Source organism: Chelonoidis abingdonii, chromosome 2 (assembly GCF_003597395.2).
Source record: "Chelonoidis abingdonii isolate Lonesome George chromosome 2, CheloAbing_2.0, whole genome shotgun sequence".
Classification (NCBI taxonomy): domain Eukaryota; kingdom Metazoa; phylum Chordata; order Testudines; family Testudinidae; genus Chelonoidis; species Chelonoidis abingdonii.
The window spans coordinates 36484758-36503064 of record NC_133770.1 but is presented as its reverse complement, the minus strand read 5'-3'; the positions used below and the strand labels follow the sequence as shown (position 1 = coordinate 36503064).

General features: G+C 42.1%; 1 protein-coding gene across 4 annotated transcripts in view; it reads left to right on the top strand.

The window, feature by feature from the left end:
- The window catches only part of GAD2 (glutamate decarboxylase 2), a 57612-nt gene that overhangs the window by 27262 nt on the left and 12043 nt on the right, over positions 1–18307 (top strand). For all 4 annotated transcript variants that reach the window (XM_032786228.2, XM_032786229.2, XM_075062279.1 and 1 more), the window contains 4 exons: positions 3577–3656; positions 8106–8160; positions 9709–9825; positions 12530–12594. In XM_032786228.2, coding sequence (XP_032642119.1) covers positions 3577–3656; positions 8106–8160; positions 9709–9825; positions 12530–12594 — 317 coding nt within the window. The remainder of the gene's footprint in view (positions 1–3576; positions 3657–8105; positions 8161–9708; positions 9826–12529; positions 12595–18307) is intronic.

Here is an 18307-nt window from a genome sequence, read left to right as displayed (position 1 = left end):
TGTGCTAAACTTCAAGCATGTACTTCAGTCCCATTAAAGTCAATAGGAGTTATACAGGTGCTTAACTTTAAGAACATACTTAAGTGGTTTGTTGAATAGGGATGGTTTGCTGAACTGGGGACCTAGAGCACAGATTACAGGGCTGGAAAACTTAATAGGTGATTTTGGCATAGCTGACCAGTGTGCAGTGCTGGTATATTGCAGTCACATACCATGGGGGAAGTTTCATCCAAGATATATTATTACATCATTAGGAATATAGGCCTGCCATGAGCTATATAAACCCTAGGTGTACTGGCAACCCAGGAATTAATGCAGGAACTGCCAGCTAGTTCTTTTTGGCAGCCTCACCGCAGCTCGGAGAATAAAAGAGCTGAGAAGCAGAGGAGGGGGGCAGCTGCCAGAGGAGCCAGCAGTCCAGGGAAAGGAGGTTCTGCCAGCAAACTGGTGAGACACTGCCCCAGAGTGACAACAACCCAAAGAAGGGATGACCTGAGCCACAGGCTGCAGAAGCCTACAGAACCGAAGAAGGTAGGAAGGAACTCAGAATATAGCAGGATAATTGATAAGAACTGATCCTGCCTGCCTGGGTTAAGGGCCCTGAGCTGGAACCAAGTGGACTGGATGGGCCTGGGTTCCCCTACCTACCTCTTAACAGAGATGTAAGAGCCAAAGGGGGTTCCAGGTTCCTAGAGGACCAGCTAATCCCTGCCAAACATAGGGGGAGTCTGTACATTCCAGTGGGACAGAAATTAACATCCCTGCCCCAGGAATATGACTATAGAGATTGAGGCAAGAAGGGCAGGCTGACTGCCCTCCCCATCTGAGCAGAATCTGTGCAATGCTGAGTCGGACCAAAGAGTGGCGCTGATGTGTTGAGGCACCAGGCCACAAGGCATCCTAGAGAACTGCTTTCATACTCCATCTATAACTTCAGTACTTGTTGGTTCAAAAGTGATTTTGCTATGCCGAACTATGATGGTCTGCAGAATTGCATTTTGAGTGCAATTCATAGTATTATCAGCATCTTTTTCATTAAATCCTTCACAGATATTTGCAATAAACTCATCTCTGTTCTGCTTAGAATTGTCTTCAGAAAAGGCAAGCCCTCTTTCTACCCAGTGGTATAATCCAATGAGTCAATTCCTTACACTTGACAAAAGAGAGAGAACAAGCTAATTAATAAAAGACTGTTGATTCCATGAGTCTTATAAGTGAAGGAAAACAAATTGTTTATCCTACAAGAGAAAATCCATGTTGTAATCCTGCCAGTTCTATGACTCTGATAAGACACTACTGATATCATTATTCATGTAACTTTGAGAAAAAAATTAAGGGTTTCAAAAAATCAATTATTTCGTAAAATCAGCACTTTTTCATTAGTTTACTATCACCTAATGTAACATACACATACATTATTCCATAAATAGCTATGTTAAGAGAATGCTTAGGATGCACAGGTCAGCCCTAAGAAAGAAAACAATTTATTTTTCAAAATGGAAAATGTTATGCCCTGAGCACGTTTTCTTTATTTTTGTCTTTACCCACCTGTTAGTCCCACATACATGCAGAGGGTGAATCCCCAATTTCCACCTCACAAGCTTAGCAAAATAAAAGCCCTGCCACATATATTGTACATGCCCAACATGTAATCTTCAAAGATTCATAACTTGGACAAATCAAAACTTCTTTTCTCCAGAAAAGGCATTTCTCCTAAATGAGAGCAGATTTCAAGTCTCTATCCCCAGCTGTTTGTTACTGAAGATGTTAAAAGTCTCAAGATTTTTTTTTAACTTGCTCTCAGAAAGGGCACAACGCTTGTGCTCAAACCTTCTTGTTGCTCAAAATCTTTTTTCACAAAAAATTACCTTTGGTCAGAAACTAAGCACAAAAAACTTCAACTGAAATGGTAAAGTTCTGAGTGACTGAAAAACAAGACTTTAAAATGGAAACCATTGTGCAACTTTATGTATAGTCACTTCTGCTCCTGCTGTAATTGGAGAAATGACGTTAAATAATTTTACATAGTGGCAGAGTTATTTCTTCCCTCACTTATGTTCTAACACCCCACTTATTGCTGCAGCCAGGCACTGCAGTCTTGCTTGCATGGCATTGCTCACTATTACCTCTGGGTTCCTTTCTGCCTCTGTCTCCTCTAAATTAAGTCAATTTAGACCTCAGTTTGTCAAAACACTTAAGCATGTATGTGTGCTTAAGTGCTTTGAATAGGGCATCATAGTAAACAATTTACTCATCACCTCTCTGTTTTCCCAATGTATTCAAATCCTCCTGTATGGCACTCTACTGTATACATTACAACTGAGGTCAAACAATTGCTTTGTGCAATGCTAGTGATTAATTCTCTTCTGTAGTCTGTCCCTGGACTCACGAAATCCTGTGAGGGCAGGAGGAATGGACTACATGCCCTAGTGTCTTTTCCTTCTCTAGCATCTATGACTTCATGATAAAGTCTAGTGTATCTTATTTACCTTGTTTCTATGCTTTGTCCTACACTAATGCTGCTGTACACTATACAAATATGTTCCCTCTGCTTGATCAGGCAGGGTTAGGGACTTATGAGTACATGATGTTATATATATGCACATCACTTCCATCAATATTCAAGTGTTAATGTACATCAAGTGGCAAACAGATTCATAACTAATTCTTCTAATCATGAATTCAGTGGAGGATTTCCACTAGGAAAGTTGTATTTACTCCTTTTTGAAAAGTTTAGTGATCTGCAGTTAAACCTGTAAGGCTTCAGACAGACTCATTAATCAGTTTTAGGTTAATCAAAGCCAGTTTCTCGGATGTACAGTTTAATACAATATCACACTATGATTATAGTAAATGTGATTGAATTCCTTAAATTGTAATCCCAAATTACAAATAAACATTTATTCAGGAGTCAAGTCCTGACTCCTGAGGAAAATTAGATTGAACTATTTTCCTAACTTATAACTTCCACTTTTATCCTATGCAGTGAGAATAATATTCCTGATTTTGATCTTATACTACTGTAACTCAGTTTACTCCAGTGCAGTTACAACGAATTTACACTGGCATGAAATCAGAATGAGCCCCCATATCTTTGCCTATCCTCAGTTATAGGTCTTTCTTTGGGCTTATGATATTATCTGGTCAATGGTCACGTAACAGAAGCACTTTATTTGGGATGCTACATATTAAATGAACTGACCTTCCATTTAGCCAAGGGACTAAATACAGTAAGTCAAATTCAGTGATGAATGCACAGAGGCAACTCTCATTGATTTCACTGCAAGTTGTGAGCTTGCACCCAGGGCAGAATTTGTCTCTGAAATTAGCTACAATATTGTTCTTAATATTTTGAGTAAAATCAGTTTAGAAGTATTAATTTTGCTCTAAATAGTGAGAGAGTACTGATGTGAAATTTCAAGTTACAGAGATGCGTTTCTAAAAAAACTACTTGAATAAAATGATTGCTCCTATGGGGTTAGTTTTTCAAGGACACTTCAAGAGTGCAGGGGTTTTTTTTGCATTGAATTAGATAAAAAAAAGAAATAATACAAAACAATAAATATGCTTTTTCAGAGTCACTTTTCTGTGAAGAAGGGAGCTGCAGCCTTGGGGATTGGCACAGATAGTGTGATTCTGATTAGATGTGATGAAAGGTAAGTACAAATTCCATATACACCTCCTTACAATGCCACACTAAGAGAGGGGACAAGCAATGGCTGAACACAGAGAAAGCATGTAGGGCCAGATCATCTGCTGGTGTAAATCAGCATAGCTCTAACTTCAGTAGATTTAAACCAATTATACCAACTGAGGAACTGGCAGTAGTATAAGGGGCCTACCATCAATCAAATCAATCATCAATCATGACTGGAGCCAGTCATGTGTCCATCTTGCTCTCAGAAGTAATACCCCAGGGGGGTGGGTCTTAGGGTGACAAGTGGGCAGCGCCTGGCAGGTCAGGAGGTGGGACCAATGTTTGATTATAGTAGGCCTCTTATACTTCTACTGGCCCTTTGATCACAGCTTCTACAACAACTGATAGCTAGAACTGGTTAAAAACTAGAATTTTCATTCCATGGGAAATATTTTAACATTTGTTTTTCATGGACTGGAAAGACCCTTAAAATTCTGATTCAGAAATAGTGAAATACCTTGGTTTGTTCACAATTAAATATTTCTGTATCCTCAAATAGAAATATTTCATTTTGGTTTGTCCAACTGAGCTGAAATGTCTTATTTCAACTCAGTTCAGCATGGAACTATATCCATCAGTAACTCATAGGAGTTGTAATTCGGTGGCTCTCATGCCCCCATTTTCATTTATGAGGTAGGTTCCCTGGCTGGACCACATTTCTCATAAAGCACCATGGCAGAAAAGCCATAGGACACAACTGTGGTGTATGATGGGAGCTGTTGTCCTGCCAGGGCACTGAGCCCAAGGAGGAGAATGAGGACATGAGGCTCTCAAACTTCAGCTCCTATGAGACAATACACCACCTCAGGTGGACACAGATTAATATCAAGTGGGCCCAAACACAACATTTTGATTCAGTTCAGCAAACCAAATTCCTGGCAGACAACTGAAATTCTGACAAAAATCAAAATCAAAATCACGGAAATTTCTGTTCTTGTGGAACTTGCATTTTCTAGTTGGAAAGAAAAAACTTTAGTGGAAAATTTCTCACCAGATCTACAGAGAGTCTTTCCATAAAAATTGCCTTTCATTAGGAGATATTGAATATCATTGTTATAATCTGCTGATTAGTTTACAGATCCAGATTAAATGGAGGGCCAGAGTAAATCAAAATGTTCTGCTCCTCTCATCAAAAGAAAACCATTTAAGCAATTTAGAATAGTAATCACTGGCTATTGATTCATAATTTCATCTCCCTAATCTTAAAATTGAGAACTCTTTGCAGAAGAATTAAAGACTGTGTGAACAATGAGCAAAAAACACCTGATGCACCAGCACTTCATAATGACACGTTTGCTTTTTCTAGACACTATGGAGCGGATTCATGTAACTGGGTTCAGAATCTAGTCCTTCTTGTATGAATTCTGTGCAGATTCAATGTAATTTAATGTAATTGTAATTCAGTGAGAACAATGCTTTAAACTGTTCTTCCTAAAGAAAATGGCAGAGTTACTGCATGTTTCTCATCCATTTCCAGAAGATGCCAAAGGAACATAGCAGGCCACCAGGCCTTCTCCCAAAATACACTAGGCAGGAATTATGGGATGGTCCTGTGGCTCTTTTGAAGGAAGAGTTTGGATTGTATGGGCTGTGGGTCCATCTGAGCTTTTGGATGCTTATCTAGCCTGAGCCCACCAGACCCCATCCTGAGCAACACCCAGTAGAATTTGCCTGTTTTCTTGTTGTATTGGAGCTGGTTTACACTTTTTTTTAATCTACAAGATTATGCAGGCAATCAGCCCACCCAAACAAAGCAAAAATGCATTTTTGCTAATGCTGGGCCCTGGTCTTCCATATGCTCCTACTGCCCATTTATGTGGATTGGTAGTGATAGCATCTGGTTTCCTCCATGTTCTTATATGTAGGTTGGCAATGCCATAGGTTGTCTTGCTGGGCACCTGCTGTATTTTGCCTTGCTGGGGACTTTTTTGCATGCTCCACCATATATTTTGGCTATATTGGGGGCTGATTTACTACTTGTTCCTATGTGAATTTTGACAATGCTTGCAGATGATTTTATTGTACAGTCGTGTGTGTGTTTGGGTCTCCTGGGGACTAGCTAATCAGTAGCTTATATGAATTTTGACAGTACTGAGGTCTCCTTAACTGTGCACCTCAACGTGTATTTTGACAGTGCTGAAGGCTGGTAAACAGCATGCTATTATACTGTATTTAGAGCAGGAATTCCAAGTCTGGGTTTTAGTTTCTTCTTATTTTATTCCCCTTATAGTCCTAATAGCAATTTTAAAAGGAAGAGGAAAATATTATTTTTGTCTGACACCATAACAAATAAGCAGGGGAATTTTGGCATGGGTAGAACAGCGGTCCTCATACTGTGGGTCAGGACCCCAAAGTGGGGTTGTGATCCCATTTTAATGTGATCACTAGGAATAGCTTAGACCTGCTGGGATCAGGGGCCGAAGCCAAAGCCCGAGGGCTTCATCCTTGGGCAGTGGGGCTGAGATTACAGGCTTCAGCTTTGTCCTCCTCCCTTGAGGCAGTGGGGCTTTGGCTTTGCACCCCGTTTCCCCCCAGGGTGGCAGGAATCAGGCAGGCTCAGGTTTCGGTCCTGCCTCCTGGGGTCATGTCATAATTTTTGTTGTCAGAAGGGGGGTCGTGGTGCAATGAAGTTTGAGAACCCCTGGGGTAGAATATTCTGTACTGGCTTGGTATTGCAAAACAAAACCAGGGCTGAGTCCAGCTTTTTTCATTTGCAAACCAAAATATCATGATCTTTTGCCAAAGCAAAGCCTATCTTTACCAAAAACCTCTTTCTGGGTCAAACTCTTGACTTTGTTCTGCATAATTAAGCACTAGAAGTGATCAAAAATACCAAACAATTTTTTTTGCTGAAAATTAAGACATTTTCATTTTTTTATTCCCCTGAATTTTTCTGGTGTAAATGAAACCAAACCCTAGCAAATTTTTGGTTTTCTAAAATTATTTTTGGTAAAATATTCTGGGTTTGGTTAAAAACCAAAAGTTAATTTTTATTTTTAGACAAAAAGATAGAACAATTTCATTAAATTTTTTCCATGAAAATATTTATTTTTGACAAGCCATTTCTTTCAATGAATTTTTTTGCCACCTCTTTTAAAGACTGAAAAGGTTCTTGAAGTGGGCCTGTTTTTGTAAGGTCCCAGTGATTAATCAAAGTTAATGAAGAACTTACCAAATTTTTAAAAAGGACTAGCATAATGCTGATGATTTTATAGATTCTTTCTCTCCATGGATAGTCCGAATCTCAGCTAAAACAACCAAACCCCCAGATTTTAATATGTAAACATGAATAGTGTTTTCATCATGAGCCTAATGAATTTACAAGACTTTCCAGATTGGCCTGAGGGGCTTATGCCACTGATCCTGAATCTCAGGTGAATGGCTTCTACTAAATCTACTGCAAATACAATGTACACTAAATTTGAAGGGTTTGAAGATGTATTTTCTTTTAGCCCAGACCAGCTGCTTCTTTTCATGCCCCTCTCAAAGCTGGTAGGAAGGTAACCAGATCAAGCTATGGAGCAGTCACTCGGAGGCAAATTCATCCGTAGTGTCACTCCACTAGAGTTACACCGAGGATGAATTTGGCCTGCTTTGTTTTGTTCTCCATTGCAAATAAAAGTCTATATTCTCCTGTGGGTTTGGAGAAGTAATGGGAAGGGACCCAGCTGCTCTTAGCAGGCAGAAGACTTTCTTCTCCCTTCCCAACAGTTTAATTTTGGAGCAGTCGGCTGATCTCATGGTTTCAGGTCATACAGTTGATTCAAGGATTCTCTATGCTAATGCAGAGCCCCCTGGAAATAGGGTGACCAGATGTCCTGATTTTATAGGGTCAGTCCTGATTTTTGGGTCTTTTTCTTATATAGGGTCCTATTACCCCCCACCCTCATCCCGATTTTTCACATTTGCTATCTGGTCACCCTACCTGGAAATGATCCTCAAAGCCCTTGTGAGATGGAGTCACAGACTCCATTGCTTGAACAGAGGGCCTGGTTGGGTTGCCACACAGCAACCAATAGCAGCCACAGAGTTGGGAATCCCCTGCAGGACATTCAGGATCTTCTCAGTGGGGCTACAGAGGGACACTGAAGAGCTATGGGTCAGGATTTGCCTTTTAATATAGCACTAAGTGGGTCTTCAGCATGGTCCTGAACCACCACCGGCATGGAGGTGACTTTTCCCCACTATTATTACCACATTGGTGCCAGCTGACTAGCTAACAGTGAAATTCAGCGTTGTGCTGAAGGCCAGGTCAAGGACTAGGCACCATTGAAGTGCCTACTTTGAGAGTGTAAACAGTGCAGAGGGGTCGATTTCATCCCTATCTGAGATTATTTAAGTGGAAAAGTGAATAGAAAGGGGCTAATTTCAAAACTGGAAGCTTAATATGACATTATCCTTTCTGCAGAGGGAAAATGATCCCATCCGACCTTGAAAGAAGAATTATGGAAGCCAAACAAAAAGTAAGTCTATTACCAGGAACCTTCAGAAATGGTGGAGGATTTTCCACTTCCATGCATAGGAGACAAGTGGCATTTTGGTCAATTTGATTGGTGTTTTTTAAGAGGTGATTTGAGCTATTCTGTGTTATGTTCCCTTGCGGGACAACATGGAATGATACCATGATTTACTTATCTGAAACACAACAGTATAATGAGGAAGGTTAGAAGTGCTGAATAAAAGATGTGTTTAAAGATGTTTCATGGCCTTTCCAAGGCATTTGTCTTCCTTCTGTGCTATATAGTATAATCTTCTCCTGATTTAGACCTCCTCAGTCTGTGATACAATCACTAGCTGAATGTTAGCTCTAAATGAAAAGACTTTGGGGATTGAATTTTTTTTTTAATAAACTAAAAATCGTATCAAAGTCACAAAAGCAAGAAGAGTTAATTCAAAGAACTAAATATATTCTCCAAGGTACAGTTTATATGTGTGTCCTTTTAAAAGGCCCTTTTTAAAGCTTAAATATGATATAATAATATATAACTTATTTTAATATGGTGGCTATAGCAACAGTTGCTGTACAATAATAATTTAAAAAACACAGAGTTCATAGTTCACAAGAAAAACTGGTCTTTGTAAAAACTCGCTTTGCCTAAGATAAACCAAGGGGGAAGGGGAAACTAAACCAAAAAACAAAACATTCAACCAAAAACCTACTAAGCATATATCCTATTTTGAAGGGGGGAAGTTCAGGCCTTTTAATAAATATCAGTTGCTCATTACATGTTAAGAAACCTGTATTTTTTATATAATTTTCATATATAAATTTTAGTCCCCAATCTTGCAAAGTCTTAGGCACTTGCTTAACTTTACACATTTTGAGTAGTTCCAATGGTTTTGGGGGAACTGCTCATGTGCTAAAAGTGGAAAGTAAGCATAAACCTTTGCAGGATCAGGACCTTACAACATAGACTCTTGGGGTAGGGAATGTGCTTTCCTACATGATGCACAGAATCTAGCACGTGCTGAATGCAACATCAATATAAAGCATAATATAGGCTACTTCAAATTTGCCAAAAAGATGTATTGTTCAATGATGCATAAAGATAGTTCAATTTGTCCTACATGTCATAACAGTGTATCCATGTTTTACTTCAAACAAACAGGTAAGTGTGGAAATGTTCATTCAGAAGCTTTTACATCTAATGTATCTTTATTTACATAAATGGCACAGCATTGGCCTTGGCTGCCACCTAAAGGCAGAAATTGTAATATTCTGAATATCTAAAATGAGAAAAGCAACCAAAAAAAAAAAAAAAAAAAAGCAAAAGTATCATGAAGAAGCTCTTGATTTCCAAATGGCAGCTTTCTTTGCCTGGCAACATAAAGCAGGTTTGTAACCTGGAGACACTTGTGTATTCATTCCGGATTAGCACAGTGGCTATTGCAATTAAAGTTTTACTTACACTATGGCCTGACTATTTGTAAGAAAATAGAGCTACTGCAGATTCAGGTGGGTTCTATGTCTGACGAATACTCAGTGAGGAATATTTCTCTTCTTTGTGTAGGGATTTGTTCCTTTCCTAGTTAGTGCCACTGCAGGAACTACAGTGTATGGTGCATTTGATCCACTCCTAGCTATTGCGGACATCTGCAAGAAATACAAAATCTGGATGCACGTGGATGTAAGTACTGTATTGCTCTAGGGACTGGATTATAAAGTGTGCCAACTTGAATGCATCCATCCGTGTACAGTGTCATTTTCCACAGATGATAACTTACTTGGTCCTCTAATGAAAGCTAATGAGCTAGGGCCTAATTCTCCCCTCCTTTGATCTGAAAAAAAGGCTGGGCACCTGGAACGCCTGGTGAGGTTGCTGAGAGCTGTTGACGCTCTGCGCCTTTGGAAATCAGGCCATTTTTAGCTGTCTAAACATGCATTTCAATGACTCACTGTAGGAATCCTAGTTTTAAAATCTCTGTATCTCTGTATCTCTAGATATCATCGTTGTGAGAAAGTAACATACCCCATATACTGCCATCTTCTGTGGCAGATGTAAAATAAATCAAACTGGTTGAAAAATCTTTGACATTTTTCTTCTGTCCAAAAATGTCATAGGACTGTAGCTGAAATGTTTCACAGAAATGTACTGGTTTCAGTGAAAATATTGTCCAGAGGAATTTGGGAGAGGGGTTTGGAAAGAGACTGAGAAACCTCCCCCCAGGATATCCCACTGGTTAGTGTAGTCACCCAGGATGGGAGAGACATGGATCCGAGTCTCTACTCCATCTATTTCAGCTATTCCGGGGTAGGGGGCCTCCTGTGGGTTCTTTGCAAAAAATGTCTGAAAATCTCGTTTTTGTTTTGCTTTGGAATGAATAAAAATCTTGAAATTTTTCATGAAACAGAATTGCTGTTTTCCAGCCAGCCCTAAAAATAAACAAGTGAGAAAAAGGCTGTTAGTTGTTTCTAAACTTGCAGTTAGTTAATGCTGTAACTCCCCCAGACTACTAAAACTCGGAGGTTCCTAAGGCATCTGCTAGATCAGGACTAGGCAAACTTTTTGGCCAGAGGGCCACATCTGGGTGGGGAAATTGCATGCAGGGCCATGAATGTAAGGCTGGAGCAGGGGATTGGGGTGTGGGAGGGAGTGCAGTATGTGGGAGGGGGTGAGGTGTGTAGAAATGGGCTCAGGGCAAGGGGTTGGGGCAAAGGAGGGGTGCAGGTGTACGAGAGGGCTCAAGGAAGGCGGTTGGGGTGCAGGAGGAGTGTGGCAGGGGGCTCAGGGAAGGCGGTTGGGGTGCAGGAGGGGGGTGAGGAGTGTGGGAGAGGGCTCAGGGCAGAGGTTCAAGGAGGAGTGGCAGGGGGCTCAGGACAGGGGATTGGGGTGCAGGAGGGGTGTAGCAGGGGCCTTAAAGCAGGGGGCTAGGCTACAGGAGGGGTGTGGCAGGGGGCTCAAGGCAGGGAGTTGGGGTGAGGGGTGCAGGAAGGGTTCAGGGTGCGGGTTCCAGCTTGGCACCACTTACCTTGAGCGGCTACGGGGTGGCAGTGGCGCGCAGCGGAGCTACGACAGGTTGCCTGCCTGCCCTGGCTCCGCACTGCTCCACTCCTAGAACCCACCAGCACCACATCTCTGCAGCCCCTGGGGGAAGAGGGGCAGAGGGCTCTGCACGCTGTCCTGGCCTGTGGATACCTCCTCCAAAACTCTCATTGGCCGCAGTTCCCCCTTCCAGGCCAATGGGAGCTGCAGGGGCTGGTGCCTGCAGGGATGTGGTGCCGGCCGCTTCCAGGAGCAGTGCGGGGCCCACAGCGCCACAGGTCATGGCAATCCCGTGGGCTGGCTCCAAAGCTCTGAGGGGCCGGATCCAGCCTGGGGGCTGTAGTATGCACATCCGTGTGCTAGACTATCTTGCCAAACTGATTCACTAACATTAGCTTACTTGATTGAGGTCCTCACTGTGCCTCATTCTTCTGCACATGCTGGCAGATGATCTTTCCAATCCCAGAGCTCTGCAGGAAAAAAGAGGGTGAGAAGGAGGTTTGAGGAAACATTACTGGTTTGAACTCAGGTGCAAAACCCATCTCTCCAGCTTGGCTGCTGTCAAAGTTAGACTCAGGACTCACAGTTTGTCAGACCACTCTGTTTTATTAGCACAGCGCTCTGTTAATAACACCCAGATAATGTGAGTACCATGCAAGACACAAACTATCTTATTTATACAGATAAAAGGGTGAGCACTTAACAAGATAACAAAGGAAGCAGAATCTGATAAGTTTACCTGGACTAGCCATGCATATCTTATTTCCTTACTAACTATTACCAATCTTCTGTTAATGTTTCGCCATTAGCACCCTTGTTTATGCCTAATGTTTCTTTTCCTGGCACCTGTATTTCAACATTTCTTATTTCTGCTTAAAGGTACATACAACATTTCTTTAATCCATTCTTATTTTTACAATATAATTCATTCTACTTTCACACTACCATCCCACTCTATCAACACCATTGTCACAAAAAGGGAAAAGGCCAACTTATTCTTCTGTGTGTCTCTAGTCACATATTGTCTCCCCAGCACAGATTGGAGCTGGCCTAGCATACTGCTGTCATATATGGCTATGGTGAAGGAGGAATTAGGTGGGCTGGACAGTGATGCAAGTTGACACAACTCCAGTCACAGCCTCCTGAAAGAAACCACAGGAGAGAGAGATGAAAACCATTAGTACAGTTTATTATCCAGGCCCTAAACTGTAGCTCCATCTGAGGTGTTTAGAGATATATGGGTTCAGCAAGCAAAGGATCAGCCATAACCTTGCTTGAACACATGGATGCAAGCACCTGAAAAATACAAAACTATCTGCTTTATAAGATTATGTATCTTGTCTTCCAGGCAGCATGGGGTGGCGGGCTGCTGATGTCTAGGAAACATAAATGGAAATTAAATGGTGTTGAAAGGTATGATTTATTAACAAATTAAGTGCTCCAGTACACTTGTGATTACCACAGAAACATCTATAAATAAAAATCAACCAGTCCTATTCATTATTATAATGTAATGTCCAATGTATAGCATGAAGCAATCTTTCAAGCTATCCTCTGTCAACTGAAATAACATTGCTAAGTTCCTTTATTCGATAAGCTTCGTGACTAAAAACTTGTGATGTGACTTCGTTTTCTTGTTCATATAATGCATAGCTCCTATTTGTGATTCCCTCCTTTCAAACTGTATTCTGAGCTCCAGAATGGTCATTGTGTGATTCTCTGTATGAACCTGTCCAAAAAGCACTGGCAACTGTATTTCCAAAAGAACTGAACCTTGGAGACCTTGCAATGGGGTTCCCAGACTGTCTGAGATCGTTCCAGTTTTATTGGGGAGATAATTTATAAATCCTCAAATCACTATGATATATCAGCATGTCACAATGCCATGACAACATAAAACTAAGTTTTTATGCAATGTCCTAGTACACTGGATTATAAAGCAATGGGTTCTAGCTAGAATTTTATCATCAGAAGACTTGTTATGCGTACTCTTGCTAGAAATATGTAATTTACATATCCAAATTCATAGCTTCTTCTGTTCTCCACATTTCTGTAGTTGCAAAACTCAGCTCATATGTGCAGCAGCTCAGATTTCCGCACTGTTTGAATATGCCTCATGGAAGTAAATCCTTGTGCTGGATCTTGAAAATGCTAAGGTTTAGGTGTACAAGGTTTTGAATTCCACCCACGGTGAATGCATCTATAATACACACAGGAATGATGAACCAGTTCAGTAGCAATAAAGAATAATCTAAATGAACTCCTGAGCAAGTACTTTGTCCAGAAACCCTTTTAAAGCTTCTATTGGTTAAGATTAGGATATTATTCCCATCCTACTTCTTTCTAACTTCTGGCAAAACCACAACTCCCTGCTAGTTAAATTGCACTAGTCCCAACTTCCTTCTTCCCTGTCTTTGTGCCTTTGGTTTCACTTAATTCCCATGATCCTCTTACTGGTTCCACAATATTTTCCTTCCATTCTTCTCCTGCAGACTCTGTATTCATGTCTCTCTATGAGGGCCCAATCCCCTTCTCTTAGATACATGAGCATATAACACTTCTAAAAATTGTTTTTTTTATCTTGAATTCAGAAAGCAGCCAGTGATGTCCTCTCCAGCCTTTAGAACTCAAAAAGGGCTTTAAAAAGCTAGACACGTTTTTGTTAAAGAAAACTGACTTATCACTTAATATATGCACACTGTGCTTAAGCAGGATATACTTCAAAACATTCAGGATGTTAAAATCCCTTGCTCCTGCTGCTTATCAGGATATAGCATTAACGAGGAACCTGAATCACAAAATGTGGATCCAAGATAGGAGCCAAATCTGAACTTCTTCCAAATTCAGAAGTGTTTGGATTAGAAGTTCTGGTAATTTATGATTAAGAGATGCCTAAATCATGAATTCAGACCTACAACTCAATTGGAACTTCCCCGACATTCAAGGGGTTTAGATCTAGTGTTCTGATAAGGGTCATCTCCCGGTATGGGGGCAGTGAATTACATGGGAATCTTGCCATTTCGTCTTCCTTCTTCACATGGTGAATGATGAGGGCGGGGGCAGAGGTAACTACTCAGATTTCCACAGGGTATGTACACTTTGTGCACACATGGATGCTAATATTGGTGCTTAGGTATATTAAATGGGAAAAATTCCAGTCTGAGCACCCACTTGGGAGATTTAGATATCCTACTAAGGTGTTCCCATTTGGATGTTGCAAAGTGAGAGTTAGCACCTGCATCCATTTCAATCTCCAATTTCTAATAACCACAACACACTAAATAAAGCCAATTCTTGATCCAGCAAAACTCCAGGATGATCCATTAGGAAATTTCCAAAGAAAATGATGTCTCATTTTTGTCTATGTAACTTTCTTCTTTAAATGTGACTGTCAGTCATCATTTTATTTAAGCATATATCAATAGCTGATGTCAATGCCCTTTGTGACACAGCGAATTTAATTAGATAAAATACTTTGTGCACAACCGTGAAGTTTCTGATGAATTTTAGAAAAATGGATGACCTGAAGGTCAATGCAATGATTTAGGCAGAAAATTGATATTTGGGCATTGTTGCTGGTAAACAACCCTTTTACTACAAAACCTAAGCCACCTCCAGGCATCTTAAAAAATGTATTTAGGGTTCTCTGTAAAGACAGAGAAAAGTTATTAGCTGTAATAGGAAAAGAGATTTAATAGGCTTGAATGCAAGTTTAGAATCATTAACTCCAGGACACTAAACAAGTGAGTGGCGGTGAGTTGATTAAAAGCTGCCAAATGCTCAAAGAGCTGGGCCAAGTAGCCAGATGCTGCCTGTGAAAGAGTATTCCCTACAGGCTTTGCTTCAGGGGCTGCATAACCCCGTTTAAATAGCAGGAAAGGCAACACAGAGGTATTCCACCAGCTACAGGATTTTGCGATTGCACATAGTTGCATTGATCATAATGGTCTCTTCTGGCCTTGGAATCTATGTTTTGGGGGAGTAGGGAACAATTTGAGAGAAAATGACAATGCTCATGTACTAATACGCAGGGCACCTTACTGCCAGCGGATCCCAAAACACTTCACACACCTTAATACCGACTGGTTTCCAAACAGAGAAAGAAAACTACTTCCCAGGCCAGATTCTCAAAACACTCACCTCTATTCTTGCAGGTACAGTTTTGGTCCCCTAGATATTTGCACACCCAATTTACTGACTTGTTCAGATCTACTCAGTTAAACAGCCCCCTCCCACAGCAAGAAAGAGCACAATCCTGTGCCATAGGCATCTTCAACAGCCCTCCAAAGTATAAATCCTGCAGTTAGGAAATAACAAGTCAAGCATAACACAAAAATAAAACAATGAACAATTGAACAGTTCACCACTCCACCCTTCCCACAACCTCAATCCTTTAATGTTCACCCACCCACTTTGTGCTCCCTCTACACCAGTGGTTCCCAAACTTGTTCCACTGATTGTGCAGGGAAAGTCCCTGGCACGCCGGGCTGGTTTGTTTACCTGCCATATCTGCAGGTTCGGCCGATCGCGGCTCCCAGTGGCTGCGGTTCACTGCTCCAGGCCAACGGGAGCTGCTGGAAGTGGCGGCCAGTACGTCCCTTGGCCCACGCTGCTTCCAGCAGCTCCCGTTGGCCTGGAGAAGCAAACTGCGGCCACTGGAAGCCACGATCGGCCGAACCTGAAGACGCGGCAGGTAAACAAACTGGCCCGGGCTTTCCCTGCACAAGTGGCAGAACAAGTTTGGGAACAACTGCTCTACACCCATGCAAACAAATGGGTTTTGCAGCCTGCCCTTGAGTCAGCAGATTTTCAGACTCTTTTGTACCTGGCAGAGCAGGAGGACTTCCAGTCAAGGGCTACTGACAGAGAGTGCCCTGCCAGCAACTTCCTTTCCTTTAAACCCTGGGGGCTCCAGATTCAGCTTTGCAGATGCAATCCAGGATGTCAAGATCAAAGTGACCTGAATAGTGGTCACGACTAACTGTGGATGCAAAAACGTACTCGCAGTTATCTGTGTCTTCAAAAACTGACACCTGTTTAAGGCTGAGCTGAATAAGAGTCAAATTCTGGTCCAGACTGTGACCCATATAGTGCTCCTGCAGAGTGGAATAAGAGGAGCGCAAGGCTTCCTCTTCCTGTCTTAGGCGCTTCTCTCTCTCTCTCTCTCTCTCTCTCTCACACACACACACACACACACACACACACACACACTCTCTCTCTCTCTCTCTCTCTCTCTCTCTCTCTCTTTGTGGGGAAACCAGGAAGCAGATTATAGCACAATACAAAGAACTATACAGCAAAGAATGAACATTTAGCCCATTTGGCAGATTGTTATGCGTACCCTTGATAAATGTATGTACATTATAGCTCAGGCAATCATATCCATACAGCAATCTTGGAACTCAGGCTAGTTGTCAGGGCTGGCTCCAGGCACCAGCCAAGCAAGCTTGTGCTTGGGGGCAGCAGATTCTAAGGGGTGGCATTCCGCCCAATCCTAGGGTGGCACAGCCACCTTTTTTTTTTTTCTTGGTTCGCCGCTCCAGCCGCCCTGCACCCTGGTGTTTTTTTGTTTATTTGTTTTTGTTATGTTTTCCTGATGACTTTCCATGCGCCACTGTAGGGTGCGGTGGGGTGGAAGAGGGGAGCGCCCTGCTGGGAGCGGGCTGCGCACTCCGTCTGCCCCAGCCGGTCCCAGGTCTGCAGCAAGCCTGGCAGCCTGCGTCTTTCCCTCCCCACCAACAGACAACTTTCAATTCACCTGCAGGCAGGAGTGGCCCGGAGCCCTCCTGGCAGGTGGTGGGGCAGGAGGGGCCGAGTGGCGAGTGCCCCGGCTAAAGGAAGCCCTGGCTGCCCCACTTTTCTCTCTCCCCCTCACTCCCTCTCCCCCTCCTGCTAGCCGGGGCACGCACACTGCTGCCCAGGGCATGTCTGCAGCGCAGGCAGTCCCGCTAGCCAGAGTGCAGCGGCCGCCCACCCAAAGGCTCCCCAGCGCGGCAGGGGGAGGCAGCTGCAAGCCGCCAAGTAAGTGGCACTGGAAGTTTGCACCCTGTTTTTTGTTTTAATTTTTTTTGGTTCGCTGCTCCAGCCTCCCTGCACCCTGTTTGTTTTTTGGGGGTTTTTTGCTTGGGGCAGCAAAAAAGCCAGAGCCAGCCCTAGTAGTCATTCATTCTAGTTTTTACTAAGCTTGTCTCCACTTTTGGAGCTGTGTTTCTAGTCTCCTGTTGACTCAGTTCTCAAACTTGCCCAGTTCTGAAGATAGGAGGCACAAATCAACTCTTACATATGTTAAGTATTTGATTGGCTTTATTTAGCCATTTTTGAAACTTGGGATTTCTTTACATTCTTCTTCATCTTCGCTGTGGTCTAAAAAATACTTTTTCAAATGTTCTCACATGTATAACAAGACGTGACCTTTTGGATACAATGTCAACCTTCTGCAAGCCATGCCAGGCCACTCTTTGCTTCTTTTTAAAAAAATCTCTGAAGACTTGTTAGCTTTTCAAAAAAAAAGAAAATCTTACTTTTAAGTGATTTATTTAAAAAAAACCCTGCAAAACCCTAAATAAAGGGAACTAAACTCCCCAAAACGTTTTTGAATCCCCACTACCAGCTTCTATCACCCTTTCCAAGCCATTTGCAGTGATGTGGTTAGTTAGCAGCATAGCTTTTGCTGCGCCAATGAATCTCTCTTCCTATGTCACAGCATTTTGAAGAGCATAGGACCTGCTGTTGTTTGGCTGCTTGAGTCAATGCATGCCAGTAAGTATTTCAGCATGCGCTCTGACTAACTTTCTAAGGCAGCTTCTGGCATCTTGGTAACCAAGATAAATGGCCAAGAGCATGAAGAGCATTTTGAGATAATGCCATGTTCACTACCATGATCACTTTGCATCAGCAATTTGATGGGGTCAATGGGAGTTAATGGGAATAAGTGGGAATTAGACACCAAACCTGAACAACACTTCCTCAGCTCTCGTCCACTCACGCCCCTTCTCTACCTACGCTACATTGATGACATCTTCATCATCTGGACCCATGGGAAGGAGACTCTAGAAAAATTCCACCACGATTTCAAAAAGACTTCCCCACCCCACCATCAACCTCAGCCTGGACCAATCTACCGGGA